The sequence below is a fragment of the Alligator mississippiensis genome, chromosome 1 (assembly GCF_030867095.1).
Source record: "Alligator mississippiensis isolate rAllMis1 chromosome 1, rAllMis1, whole genome shotgun sequence".
Taxonomy (NCBI): domain Eukaryota; kingdom Metazoa; phylum Chordata; order Crocodylia; family Alligatoridae; genus Alligator; species Alligator mississippiensis.
The window spans coordinates 291,509,584-291,535,079 of NC_081824.1; the positions used below are offsets into that span (position 1 = coordinate 291,509,584).

General features: G+C 39.7%; 1 protein-coding gene across 3 annotated transcripts in view; it reads right to left on the bottom strand.

Moving 5' to 3' along the window:
- Positions 1-303: 303 nt before the first annotated feature.
- Positions 304-25,496, bottom strand: part of PAXBP1 (PAX3 and PAX7 binding protein 1) — a 41,372-nt gene continuing 16,179 nt past the window's right edge. For 2 of the 3 annotated variants that reach the window (XM_059720687.1, XM_059720686.1), the window contains exons 8-18: positions 22,043-22,166; positions 20,224-20,323; positions 18,688-18,803; positions 17,152-17,351; positions 12,353-12,497; positions 12,065-12,186; positions 10,814-10,890; positions 10,438-10,504; positions 6,825-6,971; positions 6,212-6,366; positions 304-1,801 (exon numbers count right to left, since the gene is read on the bottom strand). In XM_059720687.1, coding sequence (XP_059576670.1) covers positions 1,684-1,801; positions 6,212-6,366; positions 6,825-6,971; positions 10,438-10,504; positions 10,814-10,890; positions 12,065-12,186; positions 12,353-12,497; positions 17,152-17,351; positions 18,688-18,803; positions 20,224-20,323; positions 22,043-22,166 — 1,371 coding nt within the window. In that variant the 3' untranslated portion in view covers positions 304-1,683. Of the gene's footprint in view, positions 1,802-6,211; positions 6,367-6,824; positions 6,972-10,437; positions 10,505-10,813; positions 10,891-12,064; positions 12,187-12,352; positions 12,498-17,151; positions 17,352-18,687; positions 18,804-20,223; positions 20,324-22,042; positions 22,167-25,496 lie in introns of those variants that run through there. The other variant, XM_059720688.1, reaches the window with a different exon arrangement.

A 25,496-nucleotide genomic window follows, 5' to 3' on the forward strand; every position in this document is an offset into this window, starting at 1 on the left:
ATCCTAGGCAGCTTATTTTAAAATTTGGGAGGAGAAATCAAAGGAGGGAGCAGGGTATACAACTACAACATTGCACCCCCCCACCAGATCTGCCCATTTGGAATTCTCTCATCTATATATTGAAAGTCTAACTTTTACCTTGGGAAAGCAAACAAAATCCATCATGACAATGTGGCTTTGGTATATTTCAAAATCTGCTTTCCAATTCAGTTTGTTTTTTATTTAAACAACTACTCAACCATGGAAAGTTCTTCTGTTATCACCGTCCTGAAGGAAAAGATAAAACCTCACAGGTCGCACTGATACAGCTCCATGACAGACAAGTTTATTGAAAGGATTCTTAAAAGCAGACACTCTGAATGTATCCATCAGTCCAACAAGTTCAGAAAAAGCAACTGTTTGGTGTTCAAATGATGTGTGCATGTTACAAATTGTACATTTTAATATACTCATTTATATCACATGACATGAGCATAAAATACAATGATTCTAATGTTACTCAGTATGCCAATTTATTGCTACAATTCCCAAGTAATGTAGGGCACATTTGGACAAACTATTTCCAAAACAGTGACAGCTGTTATCCCCTTTCCTTGGACCCCCCAGAATATCATTAGTGTTCCAATGTAAGAGAGCTTATACCAAAAATAGCATTTTGATTTGCCACAGATAAACTGAGCATTTGTTTTTGCAAGATACCTCATTTAAAAAAAAACAACAAAAACCAAACAAACCTGGATTAGCAGGAAGTGTAAAAATTGGTTGCTTGGTCTGTTTACACTGCGGCAAGTATTTATGAGATATAAAAAACTTATTTTCCTGTTTGGCTTTTATGCCTCTAGAAAGACTCATCTGTGAGGAAACAGATTCCATGTATAAATCAAAATTGTTATAGAACAGTAAAAATTTAGCTGAGTTACTAATAAGATGAGGATCCAGGATTCATGAAATGCTGCTTTTTCAAAGTAAATGACTCTTCTGGGGTCAGGGAATGCTGCCACTTACCTTTAAAAGTGAGTTACCACATTTAAATTGCCAATCTAATGTTTTTATGAAAAGTGATGTTGAATGATTTCAAGAACAGTTTGAAGAAAGTCCTGTATTCATTCTGAACACAAGTAAAGTTCAATTATTTTAATATAAGAGCAGCACAGCTGCCATGCAATATCAGGTGCTATTTGAAAGCTCCCTTTCAAATTAGGTCAAATGATTCTTACGTATTTGAATGTTTTGCCAACCCTTTTGACCAATAGCATGGCCAATTTACTGTCAAAATAAATTTCGGCAAGTGAAAAAAATTATTTTAACAATAAAAGACCAGTAAATCCAGTGTGAAAGTAACATGGTAGTACAAATATATGCACACTGTGTAATTACACAATACCCACATTCCAGTTAATCATGGGACAAATAACTGAGTAGATGGTTAAGTATTTTGGGTACAAAACGTTTTGTAAACAAGATGCTGAGCGATCTAAGGAAAATCTGTTTCTGGAGAAGAAGTTTCCAGGATTCTTTTTTTTTTTCTTTTAAAGAAATCAATACTTAAGGATGCTGTATATAAGAATGCACTTTGTATTAAAACAAGGATCAAGACTTTACAGTTTAAGAAACTTTACATATGTACATACATTACACAATCGGGAATGGTTTTTAAAGCTCAGAATGAGTTATCTGAAAATTTTATTTCCCTTCAATTAAAACCTTTAACTCTTTCACATTGTGATCATTTGCAACTGTCACAGCATGGTCCAGAGCTCGAACACTTGCTAGAAGCTTTATTATCTGTTTTATGTGCTCCCTACATGGAGAAAGGGGGGAAAATAAGTCAGTACACACAAACATTAAACTATCCAATACAAGTATTAACATTTGAAAGCAGAGAACTGTTTTATTTTCTGAAAACTAAGTAAATTTGTTGAGACAAACAGCTTTGGATAACAAAGTTAAAAAAAATCTGAAGTTAACTGAAATGAATGCAAATTATCAGCTTGCTTCTGGATATTAAACCAGAAAAATTACTTTGAGAGTAGCAACTCTAAAGAGAGAAAGAGCACACGTTGTACATGTAGGTTACCTGAATGTACCAGTGCCTCAGGATAAAGTCTTTGTCATTAGGCCTGTGCAAAGTGGCTAGTATTCGCTTCGGATTTGGATGCAGCCAATTCTGGGGACAGTGATTCGATTTGGTGATTTGAATCACTGTCCTGAATAGATTCTGCTGAATCCGATTCACTGATTCAGATGCCACCGAATTGGCCGAATCTCCAAATCTAGCAGGGCTCATCCTCCACCTGCTCTTCCAACCCCATCAATGGCTGCCCCGCCCAGCTGCAGCATCCCAGCACTTTAGCAAATTAACCAAAACCCCCGCACTCACTGTTCTCCTGCCAGGCAGGGGGGCAATCCCTGCTGGCCCCCACTGCTGCATGGGGGGGGCCCTGCCATGAACCCCCAGAGGCCCGGACGGCTGTTACAGCAGCTGGTGAGTGTGGGGCTTTTTTTTTTTTAAATATGTATTTTTTTAAGCTGTCCTGAATGCTGGGGCCAGGTGGGGCAACTACTGACGGGGCTGGGAGAATGGGCGGGGGGCAGGGGGCACTCCGTGGGGCTGGGAGAACAGGCAGGGGATGGGGACTGGTGGGGGTTTCCCCCATGGTCCCCCTCCCCCCTCCTCCAGCCCCCTCCCTCCACTCCCTACTTACCAGCATGGAGTCTGGGTCCAGCTCCCTACAGCAGTGAGTGGAGACTGCCCAAATCTCCGAATCTCTCCAAATCGATTTGGAGAGCTTTGAAATGATTTGGACCTTTTTACTGGTCTCCCTATTCGATTTGGATTCAGAGATTTGGCCGCTGTATCGGGCTGTATCTCCTCTGAACTGAATCAGCAACCTAAGCTTCTCATAGCCCTATTGGTCATAATTGGCACTAGGAAGTGAATCTTTGCTAGTAAACATACTGATCAAGTCAAAAATCAGCAGCCACTCTTTCTGCATGTATCCAGAGGTAAGACAGAGGCCACACACTTACACAAATACCTGATTCAGATCAATCTAATAGGTTTGGTGTGAACAAACCCTAGCAATCTAGTCTACAGAGCCTAGTTAAGAACAATTTTACTGCACAAAAAAAGATGAAGACTGCATGGGAGTCAAACATCTAAGGAAAATTTCAAACAGTAGAGAGGTCTAAAAAACTACCTTACATGAGACCATCAAATCAAACTCTGAAACCATCCTTCATACTGGAAAAACTGACAGATGCAGATACAAGCTAGCATGTTTATTTTCCTTTCGGCACAAGTAATGTGTGATTAATGTTTCTGCTTTGAGACAGAATGTACTAGCAATATTTCCCTTGATACTGCATGACAGAGGAGTCTAGATGCACAGATACAACACAAGAAGATTTTTATAATTTTGTAAACTGAAATTATAGAGCAAGTCCCTCATATGTTACCATATAGTGACTGAAAAAGCTTTGCCACTTGATGTTTATTTCCCTATGCTTCAATAGGCATTATCTGCACAAAGCACACAGGAATTAAAATTGAGACTGGAGTACAAGGAAGAGATTCTTTGGTTTAATATCCAACTGACCTCCTGTAATATTTTTCCCCTTAATTCACAGTTGCAGTGCTAGTTTTTTCCATATAAAACTACAGTAAATGTAGAAAGAAAATAGCTAATACTACTAATACTCCTCACCTCTTTTCATTTCTTTAAAAAGCAAAATATTGAATCTAGTAAAAGGGTTAAGAGTTTGGGGTTTCTGACTGCTGAAGGAGAGAGGAAGTTAAGTAGTTACAAGATTTAAAGACAAAAACTCCTCCTGGCCTAGGCTGGCTAAAAAGCAACATTAGACCATCCTTTGCACCAGATCAGTAGTGTTCTCCATTCTCCAACAAGAGCATGATTCAGATGTCCACAAAACTAAAAGTTGTTTTTAAAAACAGAGATAAGGATGGAAGCCTAGCAATAACTACCACTTCAACTGAAAGAAATGAAGTTACATGACATTATCACTACAGCTGCAATCAAATGAGGGATATTTGTTCAGGTCTCCAAGAAAAAAAAACCTCTCAAATTTGATTTCCTTCCAACATATGCTTTGAAAAAGTTTGGCTATTTAAACCTATACATGATAACCAGTGATCCTAGTTTTTCTCTCTCAAAAAAATATAAAATTCTCTGATAAAACCCCCCAAATCTACATTTTTCTGCAAATAAAACAAAACACCACTATATGTAGGTATCAGTTGAACACAATGTTTTATTGACATATTTACAATTATTAATCGATTTGGAAGCCTACCAGTGTCTCAATCATAATTAAATAACGTTCTAAATACCTATATATTTTGGCATTTGATTTTGGTTTGGTTTTTTTTGTTTTTTTTATCATGGAAAATCAGAGCTCCCCCGTCCTCTTTGCTTACCAGGAAATGGGTCCAGCTATGGCTGTCTCCCCTGCTGCTCTGTGGCACCGAGCAGCCCTGATATGCCAGTATCCCTCGCTCCCAAGCCACAGCCACCCCATAAACCCTCAACTCCTTACCCACAGCCTCCTGGCCCCCAGATCTCCCTGATACGCAGAGAATCCACCTCTCCTCTCCAGTTTAGGTCTGAGGACCTGGCACTGGCCCCACCAGCAGCACCCCTGGGGACAGGCTGGGGATAGACTGTTGGCCCCTGCAAAGCACCACAGAGCAGGGGTAGAACCTAGGGGTTTGGGATGTCAGCTCCCTGCTCTAAGCCATCAGCCTCCATTCCCCTCCAAGAGACAGCCAAGAACCTAGATGTCCCAGCTTCCACCTTAACCTGCTGGCCCCAAGTCCTATCCCCAAGTGAGTGGTCTGGGGTGCCAGCTTATGCCCCAGGCCTAGCTCCCTTTACAGAGGAAAGAGGGGCAGAGGAAACTCAGGGGTCCAGGGTCTTTCTTGGGGAGATGGGGTTGTTTGGGATACAGCAGAGGGAAAACCCAGGCATCTGGGCTCCCAGCACTCCCCTGCTCTGACCCCCTACCCCTCGCACCCTTCCCAAAGCAGGCAGGCCAGACACCCTGCTTTGTGGCCCGTTTGTACTGTTGATGGGGGCTGATCTAATTTTATTCATCACTAGCTAATTTAATTAAAGGTTGCCAGCCCCAAGCCTGTCTCTCCTAGGACCAGTGCTTGGGAGGTGGAAAGGGGCCAGACTTCTTGCTGCTCCCTTCCCGCATCACATTCCCATACCGGCTGGTGCCCCTCACTCCTGACCTGCAGCCCTTTGTTCCCTCGCAGCCCTCCCAGAAGGGCCTAGGCCCCACTCGCCCCAAAGCCTGCAGAAGGCAAAGTGAGTCTGAGCCAGCCCTGACTCTTCTCAGATTCCACCCCCTGTCCCCGCTCAAGCAGGCAAGGCTTAGGGTTTCATGCCCTTTTTGCAAGCAGCTCATTGCACGCTAGAACTCTGCCAGCCTGTGGAGAGCAGTTTGCAAAAGGAGAAAATCCGCGTTTTTTTCTACAGGAAACAAAGTCTGGTTCCCTGATGAGAACAAGAACTACCATGGAGGAGAATGCAATTCCACTGACAGACTCCAAAGATATAGACTCTAATATGGCTCAAGTACAGTTCTGCAATAAACAAGTACCTAATTATCTACATCATGGCTTTACATGTCAGATTCCACATGGAATTTCAGCTTACAAACAGGTTTAACCATTAGCCCAAACTTACCTTGAGATCTTCTCTTCTTATCTATCCCCACCAAAATAAAGACTTTGCAGGTCAAAGACTGCTCTGTCACACTAACACAAACCTTTGTTTTCAAATTACTTCCTTGATGGAAATTATACAAACACTGAGATGACTGGTATATGGACTAGTTTGCCATCAACTGCATTTAAGCATCTAATCTAACCATTTCATCTAGCTAATAGGTAGACTACTTTTCCCTATGCGGTGTGACAAGCTTGATGGGAAGCCAGCAAGAAGAAACAATCCCAAGTGCAGTCTTTTTTTTTTTTTTTTTTAAAGAGTAGAACAACATAATGAGAACAGATCACACACAATCCATATAAAATGCACCCAAAATCCATGATACCATGTTAGGGGACATCACTCCAAAGATTATAAAGCAACATGCAGAATTTTATGGGGGCTTATTTTTCATAAGCAGTGCGCATCAGCAATTAAAGAGATACCAATGCATTATAATATTCAAAATAAGTTACCTTGCATTTCTTTTCTCAACATCAGAGCAGCCAATGCTGTTTCTGTAAATTACATCAGCCAGATGAACAAGGTATCTACAGAAGTTTTCTAGCTGGATAATGGTTTTGTCCCCTTTTAGATTGGTAAACCACTGTTTAGGAAAGCAAGCAATTACCTAGAGAGGAAGGGAAGAGAAACTTAAAAAAAACCTCAAGTAACAAAACATAAATATCAAAGGTATGATTTTTTTTTTGGGGGGGGGGGGGGGGGGGAGTAAAAAATGCAAGGCCCGATACAGACATTACAGTCCTATCACTATGTACAATATAAAATGTCCAATGTAAAAATTATGTTAGCATCACATACTGAATCAATTCTTAAAGGCACCAGTATTACCCACCAACAGCAATAAGGGCATAATTCTATTTTAATTCATGAACATTAGAACTAAAGCTTGATACACTCACAGAGAAGTTGCCTTTTTGAAAAGATTATAATAACAGAACCCAAGGGAAAGCTTGGGGAAGCTGAACAGATTCCAGTCAAACCACAAGTATGCATTTACATGACTTGCAATTCATGAGCTGGAAAGTATTTGAATTTACAGGGTACATTTTATTTCACTTTACTTACACTCTGAGCTTTCTTAATGCTGTCATCTCCATACTCAGAATTTTGAAATGCCATAAGAATATATCTATTTAGCAGTCCATCTATTGATAATTCCTGTAGAGCTTTGTTTGAAAGGATTCCATACCACTGGAGAAAGTTTCCTAGTAACTGAAAGCAACAAAAAGAATATGAAGACTGTTGAGTATATGAAGGCAAACTGATAAATGATAAACAGTTCAGAGCACGTTCAAATATACTGATTAGGGCTGAAGTAAAAGAGAGAAGAATAATGTTGACCATTCAGTTTCATACGTAAACAGAACCAGTGAGATGATTTTCTCACTATTATAAAAGAAAACCCTTTATTTATACAAAGAAGCTTGTATACAGTTCCTGGCTGTGGGCTACTGCAAAGATAAACAACTGAAGAAAAAAAAAAAAGCAATGTTTTAAAAGCCCAAGTTTGCCCTACAAATTTAAAAGGTAAGCATCTGTGAAACCAAGCATGGAATAGCATACTGGTGACCAGTTTTTTCAAACTAAGGCCTGAATATTTCTATCAGTTCTTGGGGGGGCAGATTTTTTGCCATCTTGAAAGACACTCTGCTGCTACTAAGCACTTAGGAACACTTAATTCCCGAGAGCCACTGGTACAAGAGACATGTGAGAATGGACAGGAAGAAGTTCACCAAGTATGCTGTGCTGCTGTTATTCAGGACTGGTGTAGAGCCCTGGGGAGATATTTCCAGCCTACTGTAAAGTACAGCAGCCTGCATGGGATAGATAGAAGAGATCTTTTCAAAGATGCTCCCCTAACCCAAGGCAGAGATAGTAGAGCTTTTGGCACTAATCCTTTTGCTGTGTACATAGCCTGGCAGGAAAGCAGGCAACGAAGCAGTCGAAGCAACTCTCTTTTTGTGTAATGCAGTTAGTGGCCAATAGAACAGCTGTTGAGAAGCTGCAGAAGAAATGGGACAGCAGTATCCCAGAGCGCTCCCCACTCATTCAAAAAGTCCAAAGTTTTCCTTGAATTCTAGCTGGAAGGCAGCACCTCCTTCCCCTTCTATGTACCAGCAAGAAGGATTCAAATACTTCATTAAAAATGCCAGAAGGCAAAATTTACAATGAGCTGAATACTGGTTCCCTTAACAGCAGAACTGTCAAGTGGTGTTGCTCAGTCTGACATTTTACACAAATATGAGATATCTGAACAGAATGAGAAACTTCAGCTTACAGTCAAGGTTCTGCCTCAAGCAGTGGCACAGGAAGTCACAAAACTGCATGGTGATAAATGAGTATGAGGGACTGCTTTGTTGCTGGATATAAAGGGCTACACTGGTGGGGAGCTCTGTGAGGATATCTGCAGGAAAGCAAGTAGCTAAGGGTACCTATTGAACGGAGGGTTGCGACTGAGCCCCTCATCATGCAATCAGTCAACCAAAGCAGCATGACATGCCTGCCTGCAGCAGCAATTGCAAGTCATTTCAAGAGTCTGCATGACATCTCAGCTGGGCTGCAGGATTCAGGCCTCATCTACAATGCATAACTGTTAGCAGAAATAAAGTTCTGCCAGCAAAACTGCAAGTGTATCCACATTTGCAGCTCCCTCCATGGCAGCAGAACCCTTTCGTTGCTGCACCATCAGCTCTGCAAACAAAAGGCAGAATGTGTAGATGTGCCCATGCCTTTTGCCAGCTGTCCGTTAATGTCTAGTGTCTCCCAGGAGGGAATGCACTCCGTGCCTTGCCAGTGCAGCTGTGACAGTGGATCCACCCAGTTTCAGCCAGATTTACTAAGTGCTGCCAAATGCCATGTGGGTACATATGTAATCCGGTTGCAGCAGCACTCTTGATTACAAGGCTTCTTTTTGCAGAAATATTACTAAATAGTCTTGTCACTATGGACTAGTGTATCAGATAGTGTCACACAAGACATGGCATTTTGCAGGTCTGACACAAATATTTATCATTGTCATCATATCTGTTTTACTCTACTTGAGGCTGGGAACTGGGTGGAGACAGGAAACACCTTGCCTATTACACACTCATAGTCTAGGAAGATGACAAAACTTTTAGATGCTGTGGATAACTTATTCTTGTGCTTGGAAAAGTGTATCGGCTTAGAAAGTGAACCAAAGAGTGGACAGATTTGGGAGTTGAAGACAGACAGCGTCACTGAAACCCAGACTTCTACAAATAGTTGTGTTTCCAGGATTTTTTCTTGTGGCTGAGGTGAGAAAAGGTGGAACTGTTTTTGTTTTGTTTTTTCCAATCTCTGCATGAAAAAAAAAATCTCTGTATTTTAAAGTCTCTTTGTGATGCCACCTTTTAGTCAGAAAACATTTTTATTATTTGTAGAGTTGCACCAATATAAGTTGGTCCATATTGGTGGACCTGGGGGTGCGCAGAGTGGTGGGAGCTGCCTTCCCCTGTCCCCTGGATGAGCCACATGTGGCTCCATCCCATGCCCCACCCCACCTGGGCTGTACCTGGCCCAGCCCCACTTCTTCCAGAAACACTCAAAGATGCCAGGCTGTATAAATTGGCAATTGGATCAGTATTGGCCAAAAAAATGGTTAAAAATCAGCATTGGCCCAAAACGTCTTTATCAGTGCACCCCTAATTATTTAGTTTCCTTGAAACTTTCTGCATCTCTGTTCTCCAGAGGGGAATATGGCTAGACTCTCAGGTTTCAAATGGTAAAAGGAAAATAATTTTAATTAAACAAAACTGGTCACTGTAACAAGTGTGGAGCTCTGACCCCAGAGTCTGATGCCACCTGGCAGTTGGACCAAACTGCTCTGTCCTTGAGCTTCCCTAGCCTCCTGTTTCTGATCTGCCATGCCTTGATATTAAATATGATTACCTTGGGAGGCTGCCTCTAATAACCGGGTAGCTCTGTTTAGTGTCTTCCCCCTATGCACAGTCCTTGGGGCTTCTCTATCCTTGAACATACTGTATTTACCTGAATCCAAGAAAACTCTGAACTTAAGATGCTCCCTGAATAATTACATTCTATAAGGAAAATTTATAAATTTGTTATAATTTTCCATGTACAGAATCATTTATTGGAGGATTGTGTTAAAATCACCCACACTGCTGCAGCATGGAAAGTAGTGACAGAAGGGCAGGCAGTGAGAAGAGAGTCAAGCAGCCTGCCTCCTACCACATATCCCTAACACCTGCTTCCTACCTGACCCCACCACTGTTTTCCCTGCTGCACTATTTGTCTTAGTTCATTTTTAATTGGACTATTGAGTGTTATCTGCCTAGTGTATTGATCAAATCTGCATAGATATCTTTAAGAGTTGTAAGATTAGGCAATTCATTTAAGCATTCCCTAATTCTATACTCTTTGTATGGGAGAGAGATTTTAAAAGGGCACAGTCCTATCAAAGGTAATAATTTTAGTTAAGCTTATATATTGTACTTGAATTCATGTTAAGATGGTTAAAATCACAGGTATTTCCCACAACAAGTACTTATCACTCAAACCCTGAACACAACACTCACACAAAATTTTCACATAAAGCAAGTATGGCAGAAGGACAACTAAGTCATTCTATCTATATAATTACGAGTATTTAACAATAGCAGTACCTAGATAAAACCTCACCAGATATTTGTCAACTTACCTTAACTGAGGACCAAAACTGGCGTTGGAAAAACAAATATGGACCAGAATTCTTGTTTTCTAAGACACTGGAAAATAAGAGATTTCTCTAAACTCATTTATAAAACCAGGCATTAAAACCTCAGCCTGAAGGTTGTGGATTAATCTCTATTTTCACACACAGAAGTAGACTAAAGAGTCCAGATTTACACCACCCATGATTCACTTTCTCTTCATTTAACTTCTCCCTACATAGCAGTGAAATTGTTGCAGCCAAACCAAAGAACCACCCCAGAACTACACAAAACACCTCACCTACCATACTTAAAGCAAACTGTACTTGGTACTATTAATATACATATTCATAGAGGTATCTGCACATTTAATAATAAACTTACTTTTTTGGATACAATGGCATGAATACATCATCATCTAGTGTCCTCCTCATTCTTAGTAACAGGGCTTTCAAAAACGTCTGAAAAAGTGAACATCGGGATGGAATCACTAAAAATGCTAGAAGTCCTAGCATCCTAGTCCTAGTCTCTGTTAGAGACCCACTGTAAAAATGTAAAGGCAATGTACTTTAAGAGCCAACTGGACAAAGAATGGAAGCATGTACTTAACTTTAAGCAGGCAGATAGTCCCCTGAAGTCAGATATAAGGATCATTAGTATCCAATTTTTAGTACAATATTTTAAACCACATTTATTAAAACTCAATTGGACTTCTCCAGGCTTAACATTAGACACATGCTTGTCAGTTTGTAGACCAAAGCCTCAATCTTCATGCTGAAATAACTTTCCCCCGATAACTGCCCTGGACTCCTTCCAACTGTTTTAATGACAGTGTACGTACTGCAGTAAATACTATACTAGTAAACTCATGAGTACCAAACCTACTTAAAATTGTAGTTTTGCGGAAACTATGAAAAACAGAAACAGCATTGTCTGTCATTACCTGGAAATCCAGCATTGGCTGTAATCTCCCACAGAAATCAATCAAAAAAAAAAAAAAAAAAGAGAGAGGCAGCAGTGAGGCAGACTGAGTGAATGCACCCTCTACCAAATCAGCAGCAAGGAGCAGAGCAAAGTGGTAGTGATGTAGACTGAGTGACATAGACTGAGCCCTCCACCAACCAGCAGTGAGGGTCGGGGCCTCCATGAAAGTGGCTCTGCATGTTGCGAGCCGGGCATGAAAAACCCATCATCTCACAGTGACTTAGGTAGGTTCCTACTCATGAGATAAGTTCTTTGGTTCATAGACAAAAGGCAAGCAACTGAATTTTGGAGCAATAAATCCAGAGGCTGCTCCAGGAACAAACTGTAAAAGGAAGAAACCAAATGGTTTTCAGGCAAACCATAAAGGAAAATTATAGCGTCATAATCAAGTTTAGTACCCTTTGTATTTCCCTGTGCCAATCTCACCAAAAATTATGCACTCTTCAATTTCTCAGCAACTTTTCCCAGTGCACTTCCCCAATTGGCTTTGCTTAGTGCTACAGAACTAGCTAGGGCACATCATTAGTTATAAAATTCTGTTTCTTATTCCCACAGCAGATAAACACTATGCTGTTTTCCACTGTGCTATGTTTATTCTGTAAAAACCATCCCCCCAAATTTCCTGCAAAGGCAATTGAGATAAAGGTTTACCTGTGTGTTTTTGTTCTCTGCATTTACCACTGAAGGATATCCATCTACTAGTTTCTGTGTGATTGCTACCATTTTAGATGTCTGTGATGTGGAAAAAGGGTCCCATATATTCTCAGCAATGACTATTAAAATAGAATTAAAATTACTCCACCATTTTCTTCACAGGTGCTCAGAAAAACAAGCAGGAAGATAGTTAAACAAAAACAAAAGAAAAGGTTTATGCCTTTATTTAGGATAGTTTAGCAGCTTTAAGTAGTAATAAGACAATGGTATCTTTGAGAAACATACCTGTTAGTTTAGCAAGAACCACCCTTTCCACAATGGTAGGCAACAGTGAAATATCTGCATCATCCTTCTCTTGCTCCTGTTCTTCACAGCCATAAAAAAGCAATGATTCAAACCACAACATATTCTCAAAATCTCGACATTTACCCTATTAAAAAGTGAAAAGAGATGTTAGTTTCCATATGTTAAGATCGAGACCAACAATACCTTAAAATACCTCTGTTAAGCAGTACTAATATCAATTTAACACACCTGCAGGCTTTAGACAAAGAAGTAACAGCTCTGAAATTATTTGCCAAGTGTCCTAATAAGCCACACTGAGTAGCACTGGGTACACTACATGGTATTTAGACATGTGTTTTGCATCTTCAGTTACCTAAATAAAATCTAGCCTGAAAGAAAACTTAGCTCCTAGAAAACTGTAGAAAGTACAGAAGACTAAAGTAGTAGAAAGTAGTTAGACCTGTGACCTACAAGAACCAACTAGGGGGCATCCACTGAAATTAATAGGAGGCAGGTTTAAACAAACAGTGGGTAGTTAACTTGTGACCCTTACTGCCAGAGAAGGTTCCAACAAGCACAGTGGTTCTCATCCTTTTTAGAGGCAGGGCATCCCTCCATTACTTTTTTTAATCAAGCAGCACTCCAGGTTGAGAACCACTGAGTTAATGCAATGTGCTGCATGTGTTTACTCTAGAAAGTGCTTTAGATGAGGAATAGAGGGCCATGAAAAACCTTCCTGCACTCAAAGCCCAATTGCTAAAAATATCTTTGATATACCCAGCCTTAAATCAATAGTATTCTCCTTCCTTCAGCACTTTAAGACTCTTCTTTCTGACTAGGGTTATGATTTTTTAATCAGTTGGAACAGAGCAGCACTGAAGAGTCAAAAATGGTCTCCAATTTTTCTGAAAACTGCTACCAGATTAAAACAAAACAAAAATGTATTGAATGTGGAATACCGTGCCTCTTGGTCTGCCTGTTTAGAGAGTGAACCAAATTTTATTGGTTTGGGGAGTTTATAGTTATTTTACACAGAATCACAGACTGGTTTCTGTATGAATCTGCTTCAGTAACACTCCATGACTTCTTTAGACTAAAATATGCTGCCTCAGTGGCTTTTAGCCAGGTTGCTGCCACTGCCACCATGACCAGGTAAATGGGCCTCATGCTCCTGCTGCACAACCAGATGGGGAAGGCTGCAGCACAGGCACTCTCCTGCTTGCATTAAGGCTCTCTGATAAGTTTAAAGTTGAAAGGCCAGATTCTGATGCTGCAGCTCTTCCTAGTCTGACTCTACATGGCGTCTCCCAAAAACAGAGGCATCCAGAGGAGGTGGAACTGTCCTGCATGCCTCTGCTTATGGGAGGAACGTGGGGGGAGAACAGATGGGGAACAGCTATAGCACAAGCCAGTCCTCTGCCTGGCTTTGGTTTACCAGACAGCCCTAAAGCAAGCAGGAGAACACAATACATGACAGGTGCTTGTGGCACTTGTACCCAGCCACAACAGTGGAGCCTGCATCATGGCAACAATGAAGAAGATAATATAGTCAGAGTCAAAAAAGGATTACACAAATCCATAGAGGATGGGTCTGCTGGGAACAGAAGAGAAGCCAGGGATCTGGCATCCTTAAAATCAATGATGATTGATGCCAGGGTGGTCATGACAGGGGATGGACTACTCAATCTTTCTGGATTCAAGGCACCCCTCCACAACTTCTTGGAATTGAGTGGCATCCAATGTAAAAAAATAATTCAGATATTACACCACTTACCTCCTTACAAAAGGGGCTGGGCAGTGGGGATAGGGGATCAGCCAGGCAGGAATAAGCCTAGACCTGTTCTTAATTGCTTATCTCCTCACAGCCTACTTATCTCCTCCCACCTGGAGGCACCCTTCAAAGGATATCACGGTACCCTGATTGAGAATCACTACTCTAGATAAACCTTGTTCATATATTCTTCCTCTAAAGCAGGGATGGATAACCTGGCAGTACATGTGGCATGAGTGGCACAGGCAACCTTCATGCGCAGCATGTGGCAGATAGGAGTGGGGACAGGAAGCACAGCAGCAGACAGGGCAGGAAACAGAAAGAACAGCAGACTGGGCAGGGGAAAGGGATTGGACTGGCACTTGGTGAAAGTGTAGGACTTAATTTCTGGCATGCCTGTCAAAAAGGTTGGCCCTCACTGTTCAGCAATATCTGCCAAATGCCACTATCACAAACAGCAAACTGGGCAAGATGGGCTATTGGTATAATCCAATATAGCACTTCTTATGTACAGAATCTTAATTAAAAGAGGCACAAATCCTATTTTAAATGAATATGGCCTTCTACCTTTTTTATTAAAGGAACCAATTTTGTAACCTATGGAACACAGTTATTAATTTGTGTGTCCCTGCCCCCCACCCCCACACATACAGAGTTTACATGCAGAACATAGAAGTTTTTTTGCTGCCCATAAGTTCAACACTGCCTCAAGTAGTCTTCTCTTGATCCCTTCCCTGGCAACTCCATCTTCACAAATATCTGCATGTATCTACACACTACAAATCAAGCAAAGTGGAAATCTACTTGGAACTTTTTCAACATCTGTATATCCTTAAACGGTAAAACAAAACAGTTTATTTTAATCTGAAGACACATTCACTGCTAAACAAGATTAAAGTGTATTCTTTAAGTCTGTTTTGGACTCTTGTGCACTTCCTCTTATTTGGCAAGTGTCCAAAAAACTAACTTGTTAATTATCAGGTGAGTGGGGAAAAAAACAAAGAAAAGCACTGTATATATCCTTGCTTACACTAGGAAAAATATAGCAACACAGCTGTCAGCAAGGGGCTCGATTTCTGTGATTAAAGAAATTGATGAAACGCAAGATGGAGGTAAAAAATGTAGCTGATTATGTTTGATCATTAAGAAGGAAAGAGAGAGACCGTCAGTTCAGTAATACTGGGAGCATGCAATATTTTAGGATTATTTAGCAATGCTTATTAGGGCTGTCAGAAACTTTGGCAGCCGTTCCGTTTCAGAGGTGTTTCAGCCCATTTTGGCACCTGAAACGCTGAATCCAAAATAAAACGAAACCATCCAAAACAATTCAGAAAATTTTGGAGTTTCGAAACCGGGCTTGCAGGGAAACAGAAATTAAGAGGGAGAGGGGAGGGGTGGGGTGGAGGGAAGGACTGCTCTGACACTGACATCTGTAGCTGGCTAGTGTCTGTCCCTGAGGTCCCTTCCAATCCCAGTGCTCTGGGGGAGGAATGACAGCCTGCTGTCATCCCACGCACAGATCTGGGGGGCCCGCGCCCCCTAGCAGGAGTCTGGCACAGCCCCACAGCCCTCTTGGGGGGCGTGGGCCCCCAGATCTGCACACAGGATGACAGCATGCTGTCGCTGCCAGCTGGGACCAGTGCCAGCACCCGAGTCTGCTTGGTACAGCGCGCACTGAGCACCGGAAAGAACCCAGTGCTGGTGCTGGCCTCAGCCAGCAGCGGCAGCCTGCTCTCATCCTGTGCACAGATCCAGGGGCCCGCGCCCTCCGGGAAAAGTCTGGCACTGCCCAGCAGCCTTCCCAGAGGGGCACGGGCCCCTGGATCTGCATGCGGGATGACAGCATGCTGCTGCTGCCAGCAAGTACTATGAGTTTTGCTTTGAACAGTTTGAGGTGCAGTTTCACAGAAACCCCTACACCTGTCTCCTTGAAACTTGACAGGCTTCATGCCCGCAAAATGGGCTATCATCCCTACAAGTTTCATCCAAATCAGGCAAGAAATGACAAAGTTATAGACATTTTAGTGATTCCCCATTATAACCTATGGCTGAATCACTGAAAGTGTCAAAACTTCAAAAAAGATTCAGCCAAATCAAAACGGATCAGTGATCTAAACACCGAAACAAATCACTGTCCCTCCGAAATGGCCGAATCCAAAACTGAATCAAAACATAGCTGTTTCACAGAGCCTTATTTGCTTATCAATGCAATATACAAAAGGTCACTGTAGAAACAGATTAAAATCAATCCTACAGTCCCATTCGGGCATCACAGTAAAATAGCAGGTACACTGACCCAGGAGACATTAGCAAAAGAGAACAGCTATGTGACAATCTTAGAATACCAAACCTAATTTTTACAAATGCTGTGTGATCTGGTCAGCAAAATACAATTATTAATAGGTAACAGGGTGTTTTGGTCTTTTAATTGTTTTAGCTTAAAAAGAGCTTGGGGAAAACAAGCAAGGAAGGAATGCAATGGATTTAGATAAGAATCATCTCTTTCAGATGCTGCCAATTTTGCCAATCTGGTAGCCCAGAGATCAAAAGAACACTTAACACAGTTTAAAAAAACCCCCTATTCTTGTAATAGGTTTTACTCTATTGAGTGGAAGCAGCTGACACAGATAAAATTTGCAGAGGGAGTCTAAATGAGTTATGCCTCATGGAAAAAGGCAGGTAGACATAAAATGGTTTATTGTTTTTTAAAGATTCTCTTTCCCTTTGATGCTTTTGTTTCAAATAATTTCTTCAAGGCTGTTTTGTTACTGAACTCTTAGTGCCACTCAAGAAAGAATTTTGCAGATGCCGAATGCAAATTCTATAACAGCGATGAGCTTAGTCTGAGCGTGAGAGAATCATGCTATTCCACCCCAAAGAAAGTGAAAGCCCAAAGCGTGCACAGAGTGCACTCAGATACAAGGAATGTCGGAAGTGCATTTCACTTTATTTGGGAAAGTGGTGCAACAGCCCATAGTACTACAGCACATCTAAAAACTTGTTTATAATTTTAAACCCAGTATCTTACCTCTAAAGGATTCCATATAAGAAGCTGCAGTCTTATTAAAGGATTAAAAAGCTTTGGTAAACATAAGCCAATATAAGCATCCTTGTAAGAGGAGGAGTACTTGGAACGCCAGGCTTCGAACTGTGACTTAATACAGTCAATTGAATAAAAGGTTTCTAATACGTCTTCAAAAACTTTGCTGGACTCCTTCAAAATGCGATCTAGAGGAAAAGTTTAAGTATTTGTAATACTTAATTTGACTGAATTTGGTTAATTTTCATTACATTCATTTCAATTACTTCTGTTATCTAGGTTTGACATACCTTAATTTTATACCTCTTTTTGGTATGCATCTTAATGCATCTTATACCAGAAGATATGGTTAATTTTGAAGTAACAAAAATGCAAAGAAAACAAAAAGTTAACCCTTTCTACTGTGCTCTACCTACACAGTGCAACAACAAAAACTAAACAGTGCGCTGACATTAAGGTGTCCATTTGGTATACTGCTGTATCACGTCAAAAGATTTTACATTAAGATATTGTAAGGTAGCACAGTCTAATTTTCTGAATGGCACAGACACTTGGAAGTTGGTAGAAGTGGACTTCAGCTATATGGGTATCATGCCCCAAGTGTGATGAGACATCCCTGACGAGCTGATCAAGTGAGCATTCCAGTAAGCATGGGTTCTCCCATGTATACATTTGACAGTACAGAACTATTGCATGTCATAAGTTTAACTACTACAATGACTGGGAACACTATTTGCACTGACAGCAGTTTTAATAAAGCCATAATTAATCAATTCAAATTATGAAAAATTAGAGAGTTAAAGAATTAGAGTTCAGTCACTAGACACCACCCATTTAGTTAAGATGTATGCAACAAGACACTAGAATTGTTACAGAATTCAAACAAATATGATACGGTTCTAAAAAGATGTCATTACATTTCTAAACATTTATGCCAAATCCAGGGAAGCTCTCCAGGCAGCCATTTACCAAACTACGAAAGACTTCAGAATTCTACAGGCTCTATAGTATTATGCTTTATCACAAGCAAAAATAGTTTTCTGAACAGCTTTTGGACAAAAAAGTTTTCAACAACTTAACTACCAACCTCCACAGAACTACAAAGTCTACTGTGGCTAATCAAGAAAATACTGCATTATGAAATGCAAAAAGACATTTGAGTTGCAGGAGAGAAATCAAAATGAGTTAAGGAAAGATCATATAATAAGTTGGGTTACAGAAACCCATTGTTCACCCTTAAGTTCACTTCCTGCTAGATGAACAATTTCATTCTGGCTAAAATGTCGCTATAAATGGGACTGTAATTATGTTAATTTTCTATGTAATTTTATACCAAATGGTTTTGGTTAAAGCTGTTTTTAAGATTATACATAAAAGAGGAAAATTGATAAGGGCTAGGCCTATTAAATGCTTGGACTATTTTATTATCTTGTCATTCTAAATCTGAACATATTCCATACTGCAGAAGTCTGCATATTTTTTCTAGATATTCAAGTCCTCTCTATTCTGAACAACTTTTCTAACCTCGTTCCATGTTGAAGTTAGTAATATCGGTTGAAGTTTCTTCATCATCACTGGAAAGGCCTTCAAGGTGATCTGCTATCTTCCCAGTTTGCTCTCTTGCTTGCCTTCGACGGGCTCTATAAGGCAACAACGAAATTAAGGGTATAAGCTATTCATTATAATGTTTTGTATAAGTAACAGTTTAGCCATAATTTATGAATCTAACATAACTCATAGCAAAGACAGTTTCTTCATCCTCCACCGTGGCAACTAAAACTTCAGGCCCCTTCACACACACTACAGCTGATTTCAATAACTTTAACAAGCACCATCTGATTGACTGCTTTCACGTAGAAAGCCTGAATATCTGTGGACTTCCTTGGCTAGCATATTAGATGAGGCAGTTGAACAGAGGGGCTGCAATGAAGAAAATTCTGTTGGAAGCAAAGTAGAGACAAACAGGATAACCATCTGTGTTATTTAACTTAAGTATTCCCTTCATTACTTTTTATGCTGTCCAGCTTGTAAGCTCTCCAGGACTGCACCAGACCTTTCTGTAACTTAGGACAACACAGTGATTTCCACAAAATTGACCAGAGCCAATCAGTGTGGATACCTTAAATCAAGGAGTTTTAATCACCAAGTGGAAAGCACTAATTTAATCATCTTCCCCATTTCTATATAAGTTATTTTGTAAAGAAAGATACATTCTCACTGACTGATTTAGCCACTGAAACATGTAAATGCAGAACTTAGAGCCTTTACGCAAGATCTGGTACATCTTTTTCCTACCTGAGAGAGATACCATAAGCATGCACACATTTATTTAAGCAATTATACAGCTTAAATATTTTTAAATTCTTATTTTTATTTCAGAATGCTGAATAATATATTGCATTTTTACTACATACTCAATTTTTTGCTTATATTTTATATCAAATATCCAGAAGCATTGTAAGAAGTTCCTATCTGGCCACGTGTTTAGCAAAGAAGGCTAAACTGGGATATCGTTTGGGGAGTTTTTGTTTTACATCTTATTTTAAATATTCTACCTGCTTTCATAAGTTTCTCATCTTTTATTGTAGGCCACCCCAAGCCTTCATTGGGAAGAGCAGAATATAAATCTGATAAATAAATATCTGCTTTAAAGCAGAAGTACAAGATGACCTAAATGACGACTCTTCAGAAACACATAATAGCAGCTCCTGGAATTAAAAGGCCAGAACCCAATGCCTGTGGTGACTTTACTAGTAAGACAGCCTCTGGATCCAAGAGGTTCAAGCTCTGAATAGAATGATTACCTATGGTCACTTATGGAGCTTGACCTGCTCAACCCCAATCCTTCCTTTTATCTAGAAAAGCATCAGTCTAACTCAAATATTTGACAGAGGTGTGTTAATTCTGTATATTTATCTTCTATTTAAAGATGTTTTAAGGGATAACTTTAGACCTTAACATATTTTGTATAAAATTCTGGTTTCCTTTTAAAAAAAAAATAAATCAATCAGTCAATGCTGACCAAATAGGTACCAATTCCTCCCCCACCCCTTGCTTTACCTTCTAGCCTCCCTTTCTGCAGTTCGGCGTTTTACTTGCTCTTGATAGAGTGCTCTATCTCGTCCAAAAGAATCAAGATTTGGTGCCATCAGTGCTTTACCTGCAAGCCGATATTAAAATGAATTAAAATACTTTTATCTACAATTATAGAGAATAATGTGTTGTAGGCAAACTCATGACAGCCTTCCAGTTAATGTAAATTGTTATATTATGAGGCAGTTGAAAAACAGACACCTAGAAGGTTGAATTTGTGGCTCCCTAGTTTAAAAGAGGAAGCAATGGAGGGTGGACTCATGCCAAAGAAATTCCAGAGTTAAATCAAATATAAAACTGATTTCAATGCACTTCATTCTGCTCCCTTTAATATTGATGCTCATTAAATTATCACAAAATTGAGTGGTCTTAAATAGCATTTAAGCTGCTAGGTAGAAGATGGAAATGCTACTGCTGTTATAAACACATTACTGTGCAACTTTTTAAAAATAACGTGAGAACGAAAATAGAGAGAGAGAAGAGAATGGGGAGAAAAGGAATTGTAGAGTAAGGTTCAACATTTCATATTCCTATTAATGCGGTGTTCCTCCCTGGAATAAAATGATTAAGTTCACTAATTTACTTGAAGTCCTACACATTCATCAGAGCACATTTTTTCCCCAAGGCAATTCAATAACAGATTATTCTAATTAGGTGTCATAAATTTTGCTCTTAAATCAGTGAAGTAAATGATAATAAATGTCAAAATTAACATGAAACTCTCCAGAGGGCTTATACTTGCCCCCACTATAGAGGGGTGGTTTAAACCACAGAGCCTTTGTGTATGTTCCATGGATTATTTCTGAAGGGACTTACTGATTGATGGGAGGATGCAAGTTTCTAATTAGGCAGTATATGAATTTCACTAAGCCTTGACCACATAGGTATGTAAGAGGTATACGTGTGGATATCAACAAGTAGGGTCTCACATGAACTTTTGGTGGCTGCAGGACATGTTTTTCTACATTCAAAACAAATGCTTTTTTATTATGATTTATGTTAAATGGGAAACCTCTACCCTCTCATGGGCAGGAGTCCAAATCTAATAATTACAGAAAAAAAGTGTTCAAAAGCAGCTATTTGAAATTTTGATAAATATCTTCTAGTCTGGAGAATTAAAGCTTTCCAAAGAAGAGAGAGATGAATCAACATTGCACAAGTTTTCTTTAGAATGATTTCCATGTTTGAAATAATGGTTTCTCTGGCTTTTCAATGACAGATGCTTCATAAAAAGTTAAAATGCCTGAACATTAATTTCCATGACCTGCTAACAAAGGAAAGTTTTAACAGATATTCTCTGATTTCCTAACTTTGAATTATTTTTTCAAAGTGTCCAAAATTTAGCACTTTTACAGTTTACAGACCAAATTGTAGTCTAAAAATTAAAAGGCTCTTCAGATGATCAAATTTCTTTATAATCCTAATCAAGAATCAACTGCAGATGTAGCCTGAATTCCAGGGACACTTCAAATTATTTGATCAAAACAAATCCTGACACAGTTTGAAGTCAAAACATAACTACTCTCACACATTCTGAATGCTAGGAAAGAAAGAAAATATGTAGTTAAGACTGACAGAAAGGAGAGATGAAGTCTCAGAATTAGAGCAGATTAGTATTTAAACAAGAGACTAGAATACTTTTAACCTAAATTTGCTTCTACCCATCACAAGGGCAAGGATAAATATTTAAATCAGTCATGCTGTGCAGCATTTACTTTTAAAATTAAACCATACTAAGTAAACAAGGTTGTTTAATGAATAATAAAAACCTTCAAGATGGACTGACTTGAATGGCTTGAAAACTCCGAAGATTCATCTTTAATATCATCTTGTCGTCTTTGGACAAGGCGCGAAGCTCGCTGTTTGTACAGCTGGTGCATTGATGATTCAAGTTCATTTATCAGAGGCACCTGTAAAAATATAACACACTACGTAATATCAAACTCTTCAGGTGCTTAATCTTCTGGGGTACCATGCTATTCCAAGATGCAATGCTGCCACTGTAGTTTAAGAGGCATCAGTTTTCTTTTACTTGATGATCTTTGAAGCCAATGTATTTTTCAATTTGGAGACGCTGTATGCATCTGATAGAGTTTGTAATAATGGTCTTCAATTACAGCAGGAATGATCAGCAAGTAGCTTCCATCAATTGAGCAATGCTGAGTGAAAAGCCCAAATAATAAGCCAACTGTCAGACGGATTCAGAACCAGGGCATTAGTATCACACAGGGGTATTCTGTAGGACTCTTGGGCACGCAGAACTCTTTCACACTATAATTTTAAATGCTGGTTTAGTCTAGAGAGAGAGAGAGTGCACTGACAGCAAAGACTGGAAATCTGAAATATATGCTGAACCTACTAAGTCAATAACAGTTATTCTGATACTGGTATCAACACTGAAATTGTACCAAAATTTGACAAAGTTGAAATCTGGTACAAACTGAAATTGTACCATAACATTATCATTTAAACATGGTCTGTACCAGCATTTTCAAAATTTTGGGGGCCATATCCCCACTTTCAGTCTCAGCTCAAGAACTGAATTTGTGGAGCCCACAGCCCTACTTGTAAGTTGTGATCCCTACAAAAAGTTTGTATGTTTATGCCAGCTGGTGCCCTAATACAAAGATTTACCCAAGTGTATCGTTTTGACTTCAATGGCACTCCTGGTGTCAGTAAAACTATGTACTATGCCAGTCTTTGCAGAACTAACCTTAAAAAAAACCAACAACTTAGGATCTGCTACTACCTTCTGAACTAAGAGTGGTGAATTTGAGTTTTAACTTTGGAAGTAAAGTATTTATGTAGGACAATATGTGTGAATGGTTGTGCCAAACCTGATTTGATCCAGGTCAAACCTGATTTGATCTCTGGAACAAAATCAGGCCTGCAACCAATAAGACGTCTACTTACAGCCACAGTTAGCTGTCACTGTATTCACACTGCAGCTGGGAACCAACTTTGATGGCTCAAAACTACCTACCATAAAATTGTTTTTATACATGTATTACAAGGGTCAACAGCCTTTTGCTGGTGTACTCAGGAGCTTGTGACCTGGCTGTGGCTGAGGGCAGGAGGTCTCCATCTCCTTCCCACCCTCTCCCGTCATCAGCCAGTTGCTTGCACTCACTCTTGCTGCAAGATTCCCAACCCCTCAGAAAGGGAAGTGCAGATGTAACAGAGCAGCAGGCTCCCCAGCAGTGCAGCGCAGCTCTGTCACCGATCCCCCAGATCAGACTGGACTTTGTGGGCCAGATGCAGCCTGCAGACTATTGGTTATCGATCCCTTCATTAAAAGTAGTCACTCGACTGTAATCCATTAAAACTGGCAACTTTCCATTTCCAATAAAAGGAAAGGAGATAGGAAATCAATAAAAGGTTTGAGAAGTTTCTTGCTGTAAGACAGACACTTAACTTTTTTACCTACAGTTTTTTCTTGAAGTCTTTTGCTGACAAACCACTACTGTGTTTAAGATTACAATAAAAATTGAGCTAGCCCTGTATTTGAAGATACACCTAAGAAGTCTCCCACCCCCCTATTAAATGGAATAAAAAGCAGACAGAGGCTGATTTGTCTTCCAAGAGAAACATTACTGAAATATAGCAATTAACACTTAACATGGAAAGCCATACCTTGTTTTGTGACCTTACACTCACACACTAAGCAGCATCAAGACAATTTGGTCTTAGAGTAGAAGACAACTAAATTCCTGCAAGACACTGATTCAGCAGGTGGCACCCTGCTATTGGAGGTGCCATCTTTTGGAGAAAATTTAGAACCATTGTTCTGACTATCTGTTTTCATTCAAAATCCTGTAGCATTGTGCGCTCTGCAAGAAGCATTAATTTGAAGTGTAGCCAGGAAAACAAGTTACACTCTATATAGATTTCTCTTTGCACTTTCACTTGGATATACTATTACAGCCTAATTCTACCAGTCATTACTTGTGAAAGGATTTGATACTGATTTTTCTATTTTTGTTCCCTAAAACGTGTTCTTATATAACAGGTACCACATTCTACCCTAAGCTGCACCTCAATGGAGATAAAAGGAAAGAGCACTGGGGTTCTAAAACTAATGTTATAACCTTTAAAAAAACCCAACAACTAGTAAACCTGATTTGGAAATATGTTTTACCTCTTTAGACAAAAAGGGGAAGGGAAAGAGACATGGATTAAGGGAAGATGATATTAACTTCAGCTAAATGTTTTTGTTATATTATGCCAAGAGTAAGTTCACATGCCACTAAAATTTCTACATCTCTTCAATATCTTTCTAAAAAATAGTTTATCTTCATGAACTTATCTGTCCTCAAACAGTTTCCCTGTAATAACTCTATTAACTAAATATCAAAAACTTGTCCAGTTGGTCCTCTGAAGAAAAGGTGCATCATCAAAATAGTCTGTGAAATATTCCACCATGAGGTGATACTGCACTGCCTCCTCCTCCTGTTTTCCTGGACACATTTAAAACGCATGAGGTACCCAAGGTCCTGTGGACTTGTGCATTTCCAAATTCAGTAGACTAGAAAGAAATTCTACTACAGCTTTATTAAAAATAAATGTTCTACCAAGCTAACTATAAATGTGTTATTTTATACTGCTCTGTATTTTTACCTTTAAATGAGTTGCAATTTTTTGTTGTAGTGCAATGCTGTTAAAGAACTTCTATGGTGGGTTCCAGAGCAAATCTGTGGCCACACACATAAATAGGATCCACCATCTTCCAATATGAAAGAATCCATGCCAAATGTAATATTCTAGTTAAACAGACTGTTACATCCTAATCTTGGAACTGACTAGACACACATACCAGCAGTGTCAATGAAGTCATGGTGCTCTGTGTGCATGTTAGGATCTACCTAGGTGTGGTGAATCACAAGATCCAGGCCTTGTCATACAAAATTTACACACCATTTTTGATCTCTACAAACCATTATATTTGCCATCAACAAATTAAGATTTTCCCCTCTTAAACCCCCCCCCCCCGACAAGTATCCAGAAAGAAATGAGAGCACAGTGACTTGTGCTGCAAAAAAGTAATTTTAACGCTGCGAGTATCAAGTATCTACCTATACACGGACACTGCCTGGCTGTTGCCACTGCTTGCCAGCAATGAATCCCACGAACCCTCATTGAAAACTAGCTGCTTATGTAGTGGGACTGAAACCAGTTTTGATATTATCATAAAGAGTGCAACCTCAAATATTACCTATTTACCAATAATTTTCTACTGTAGG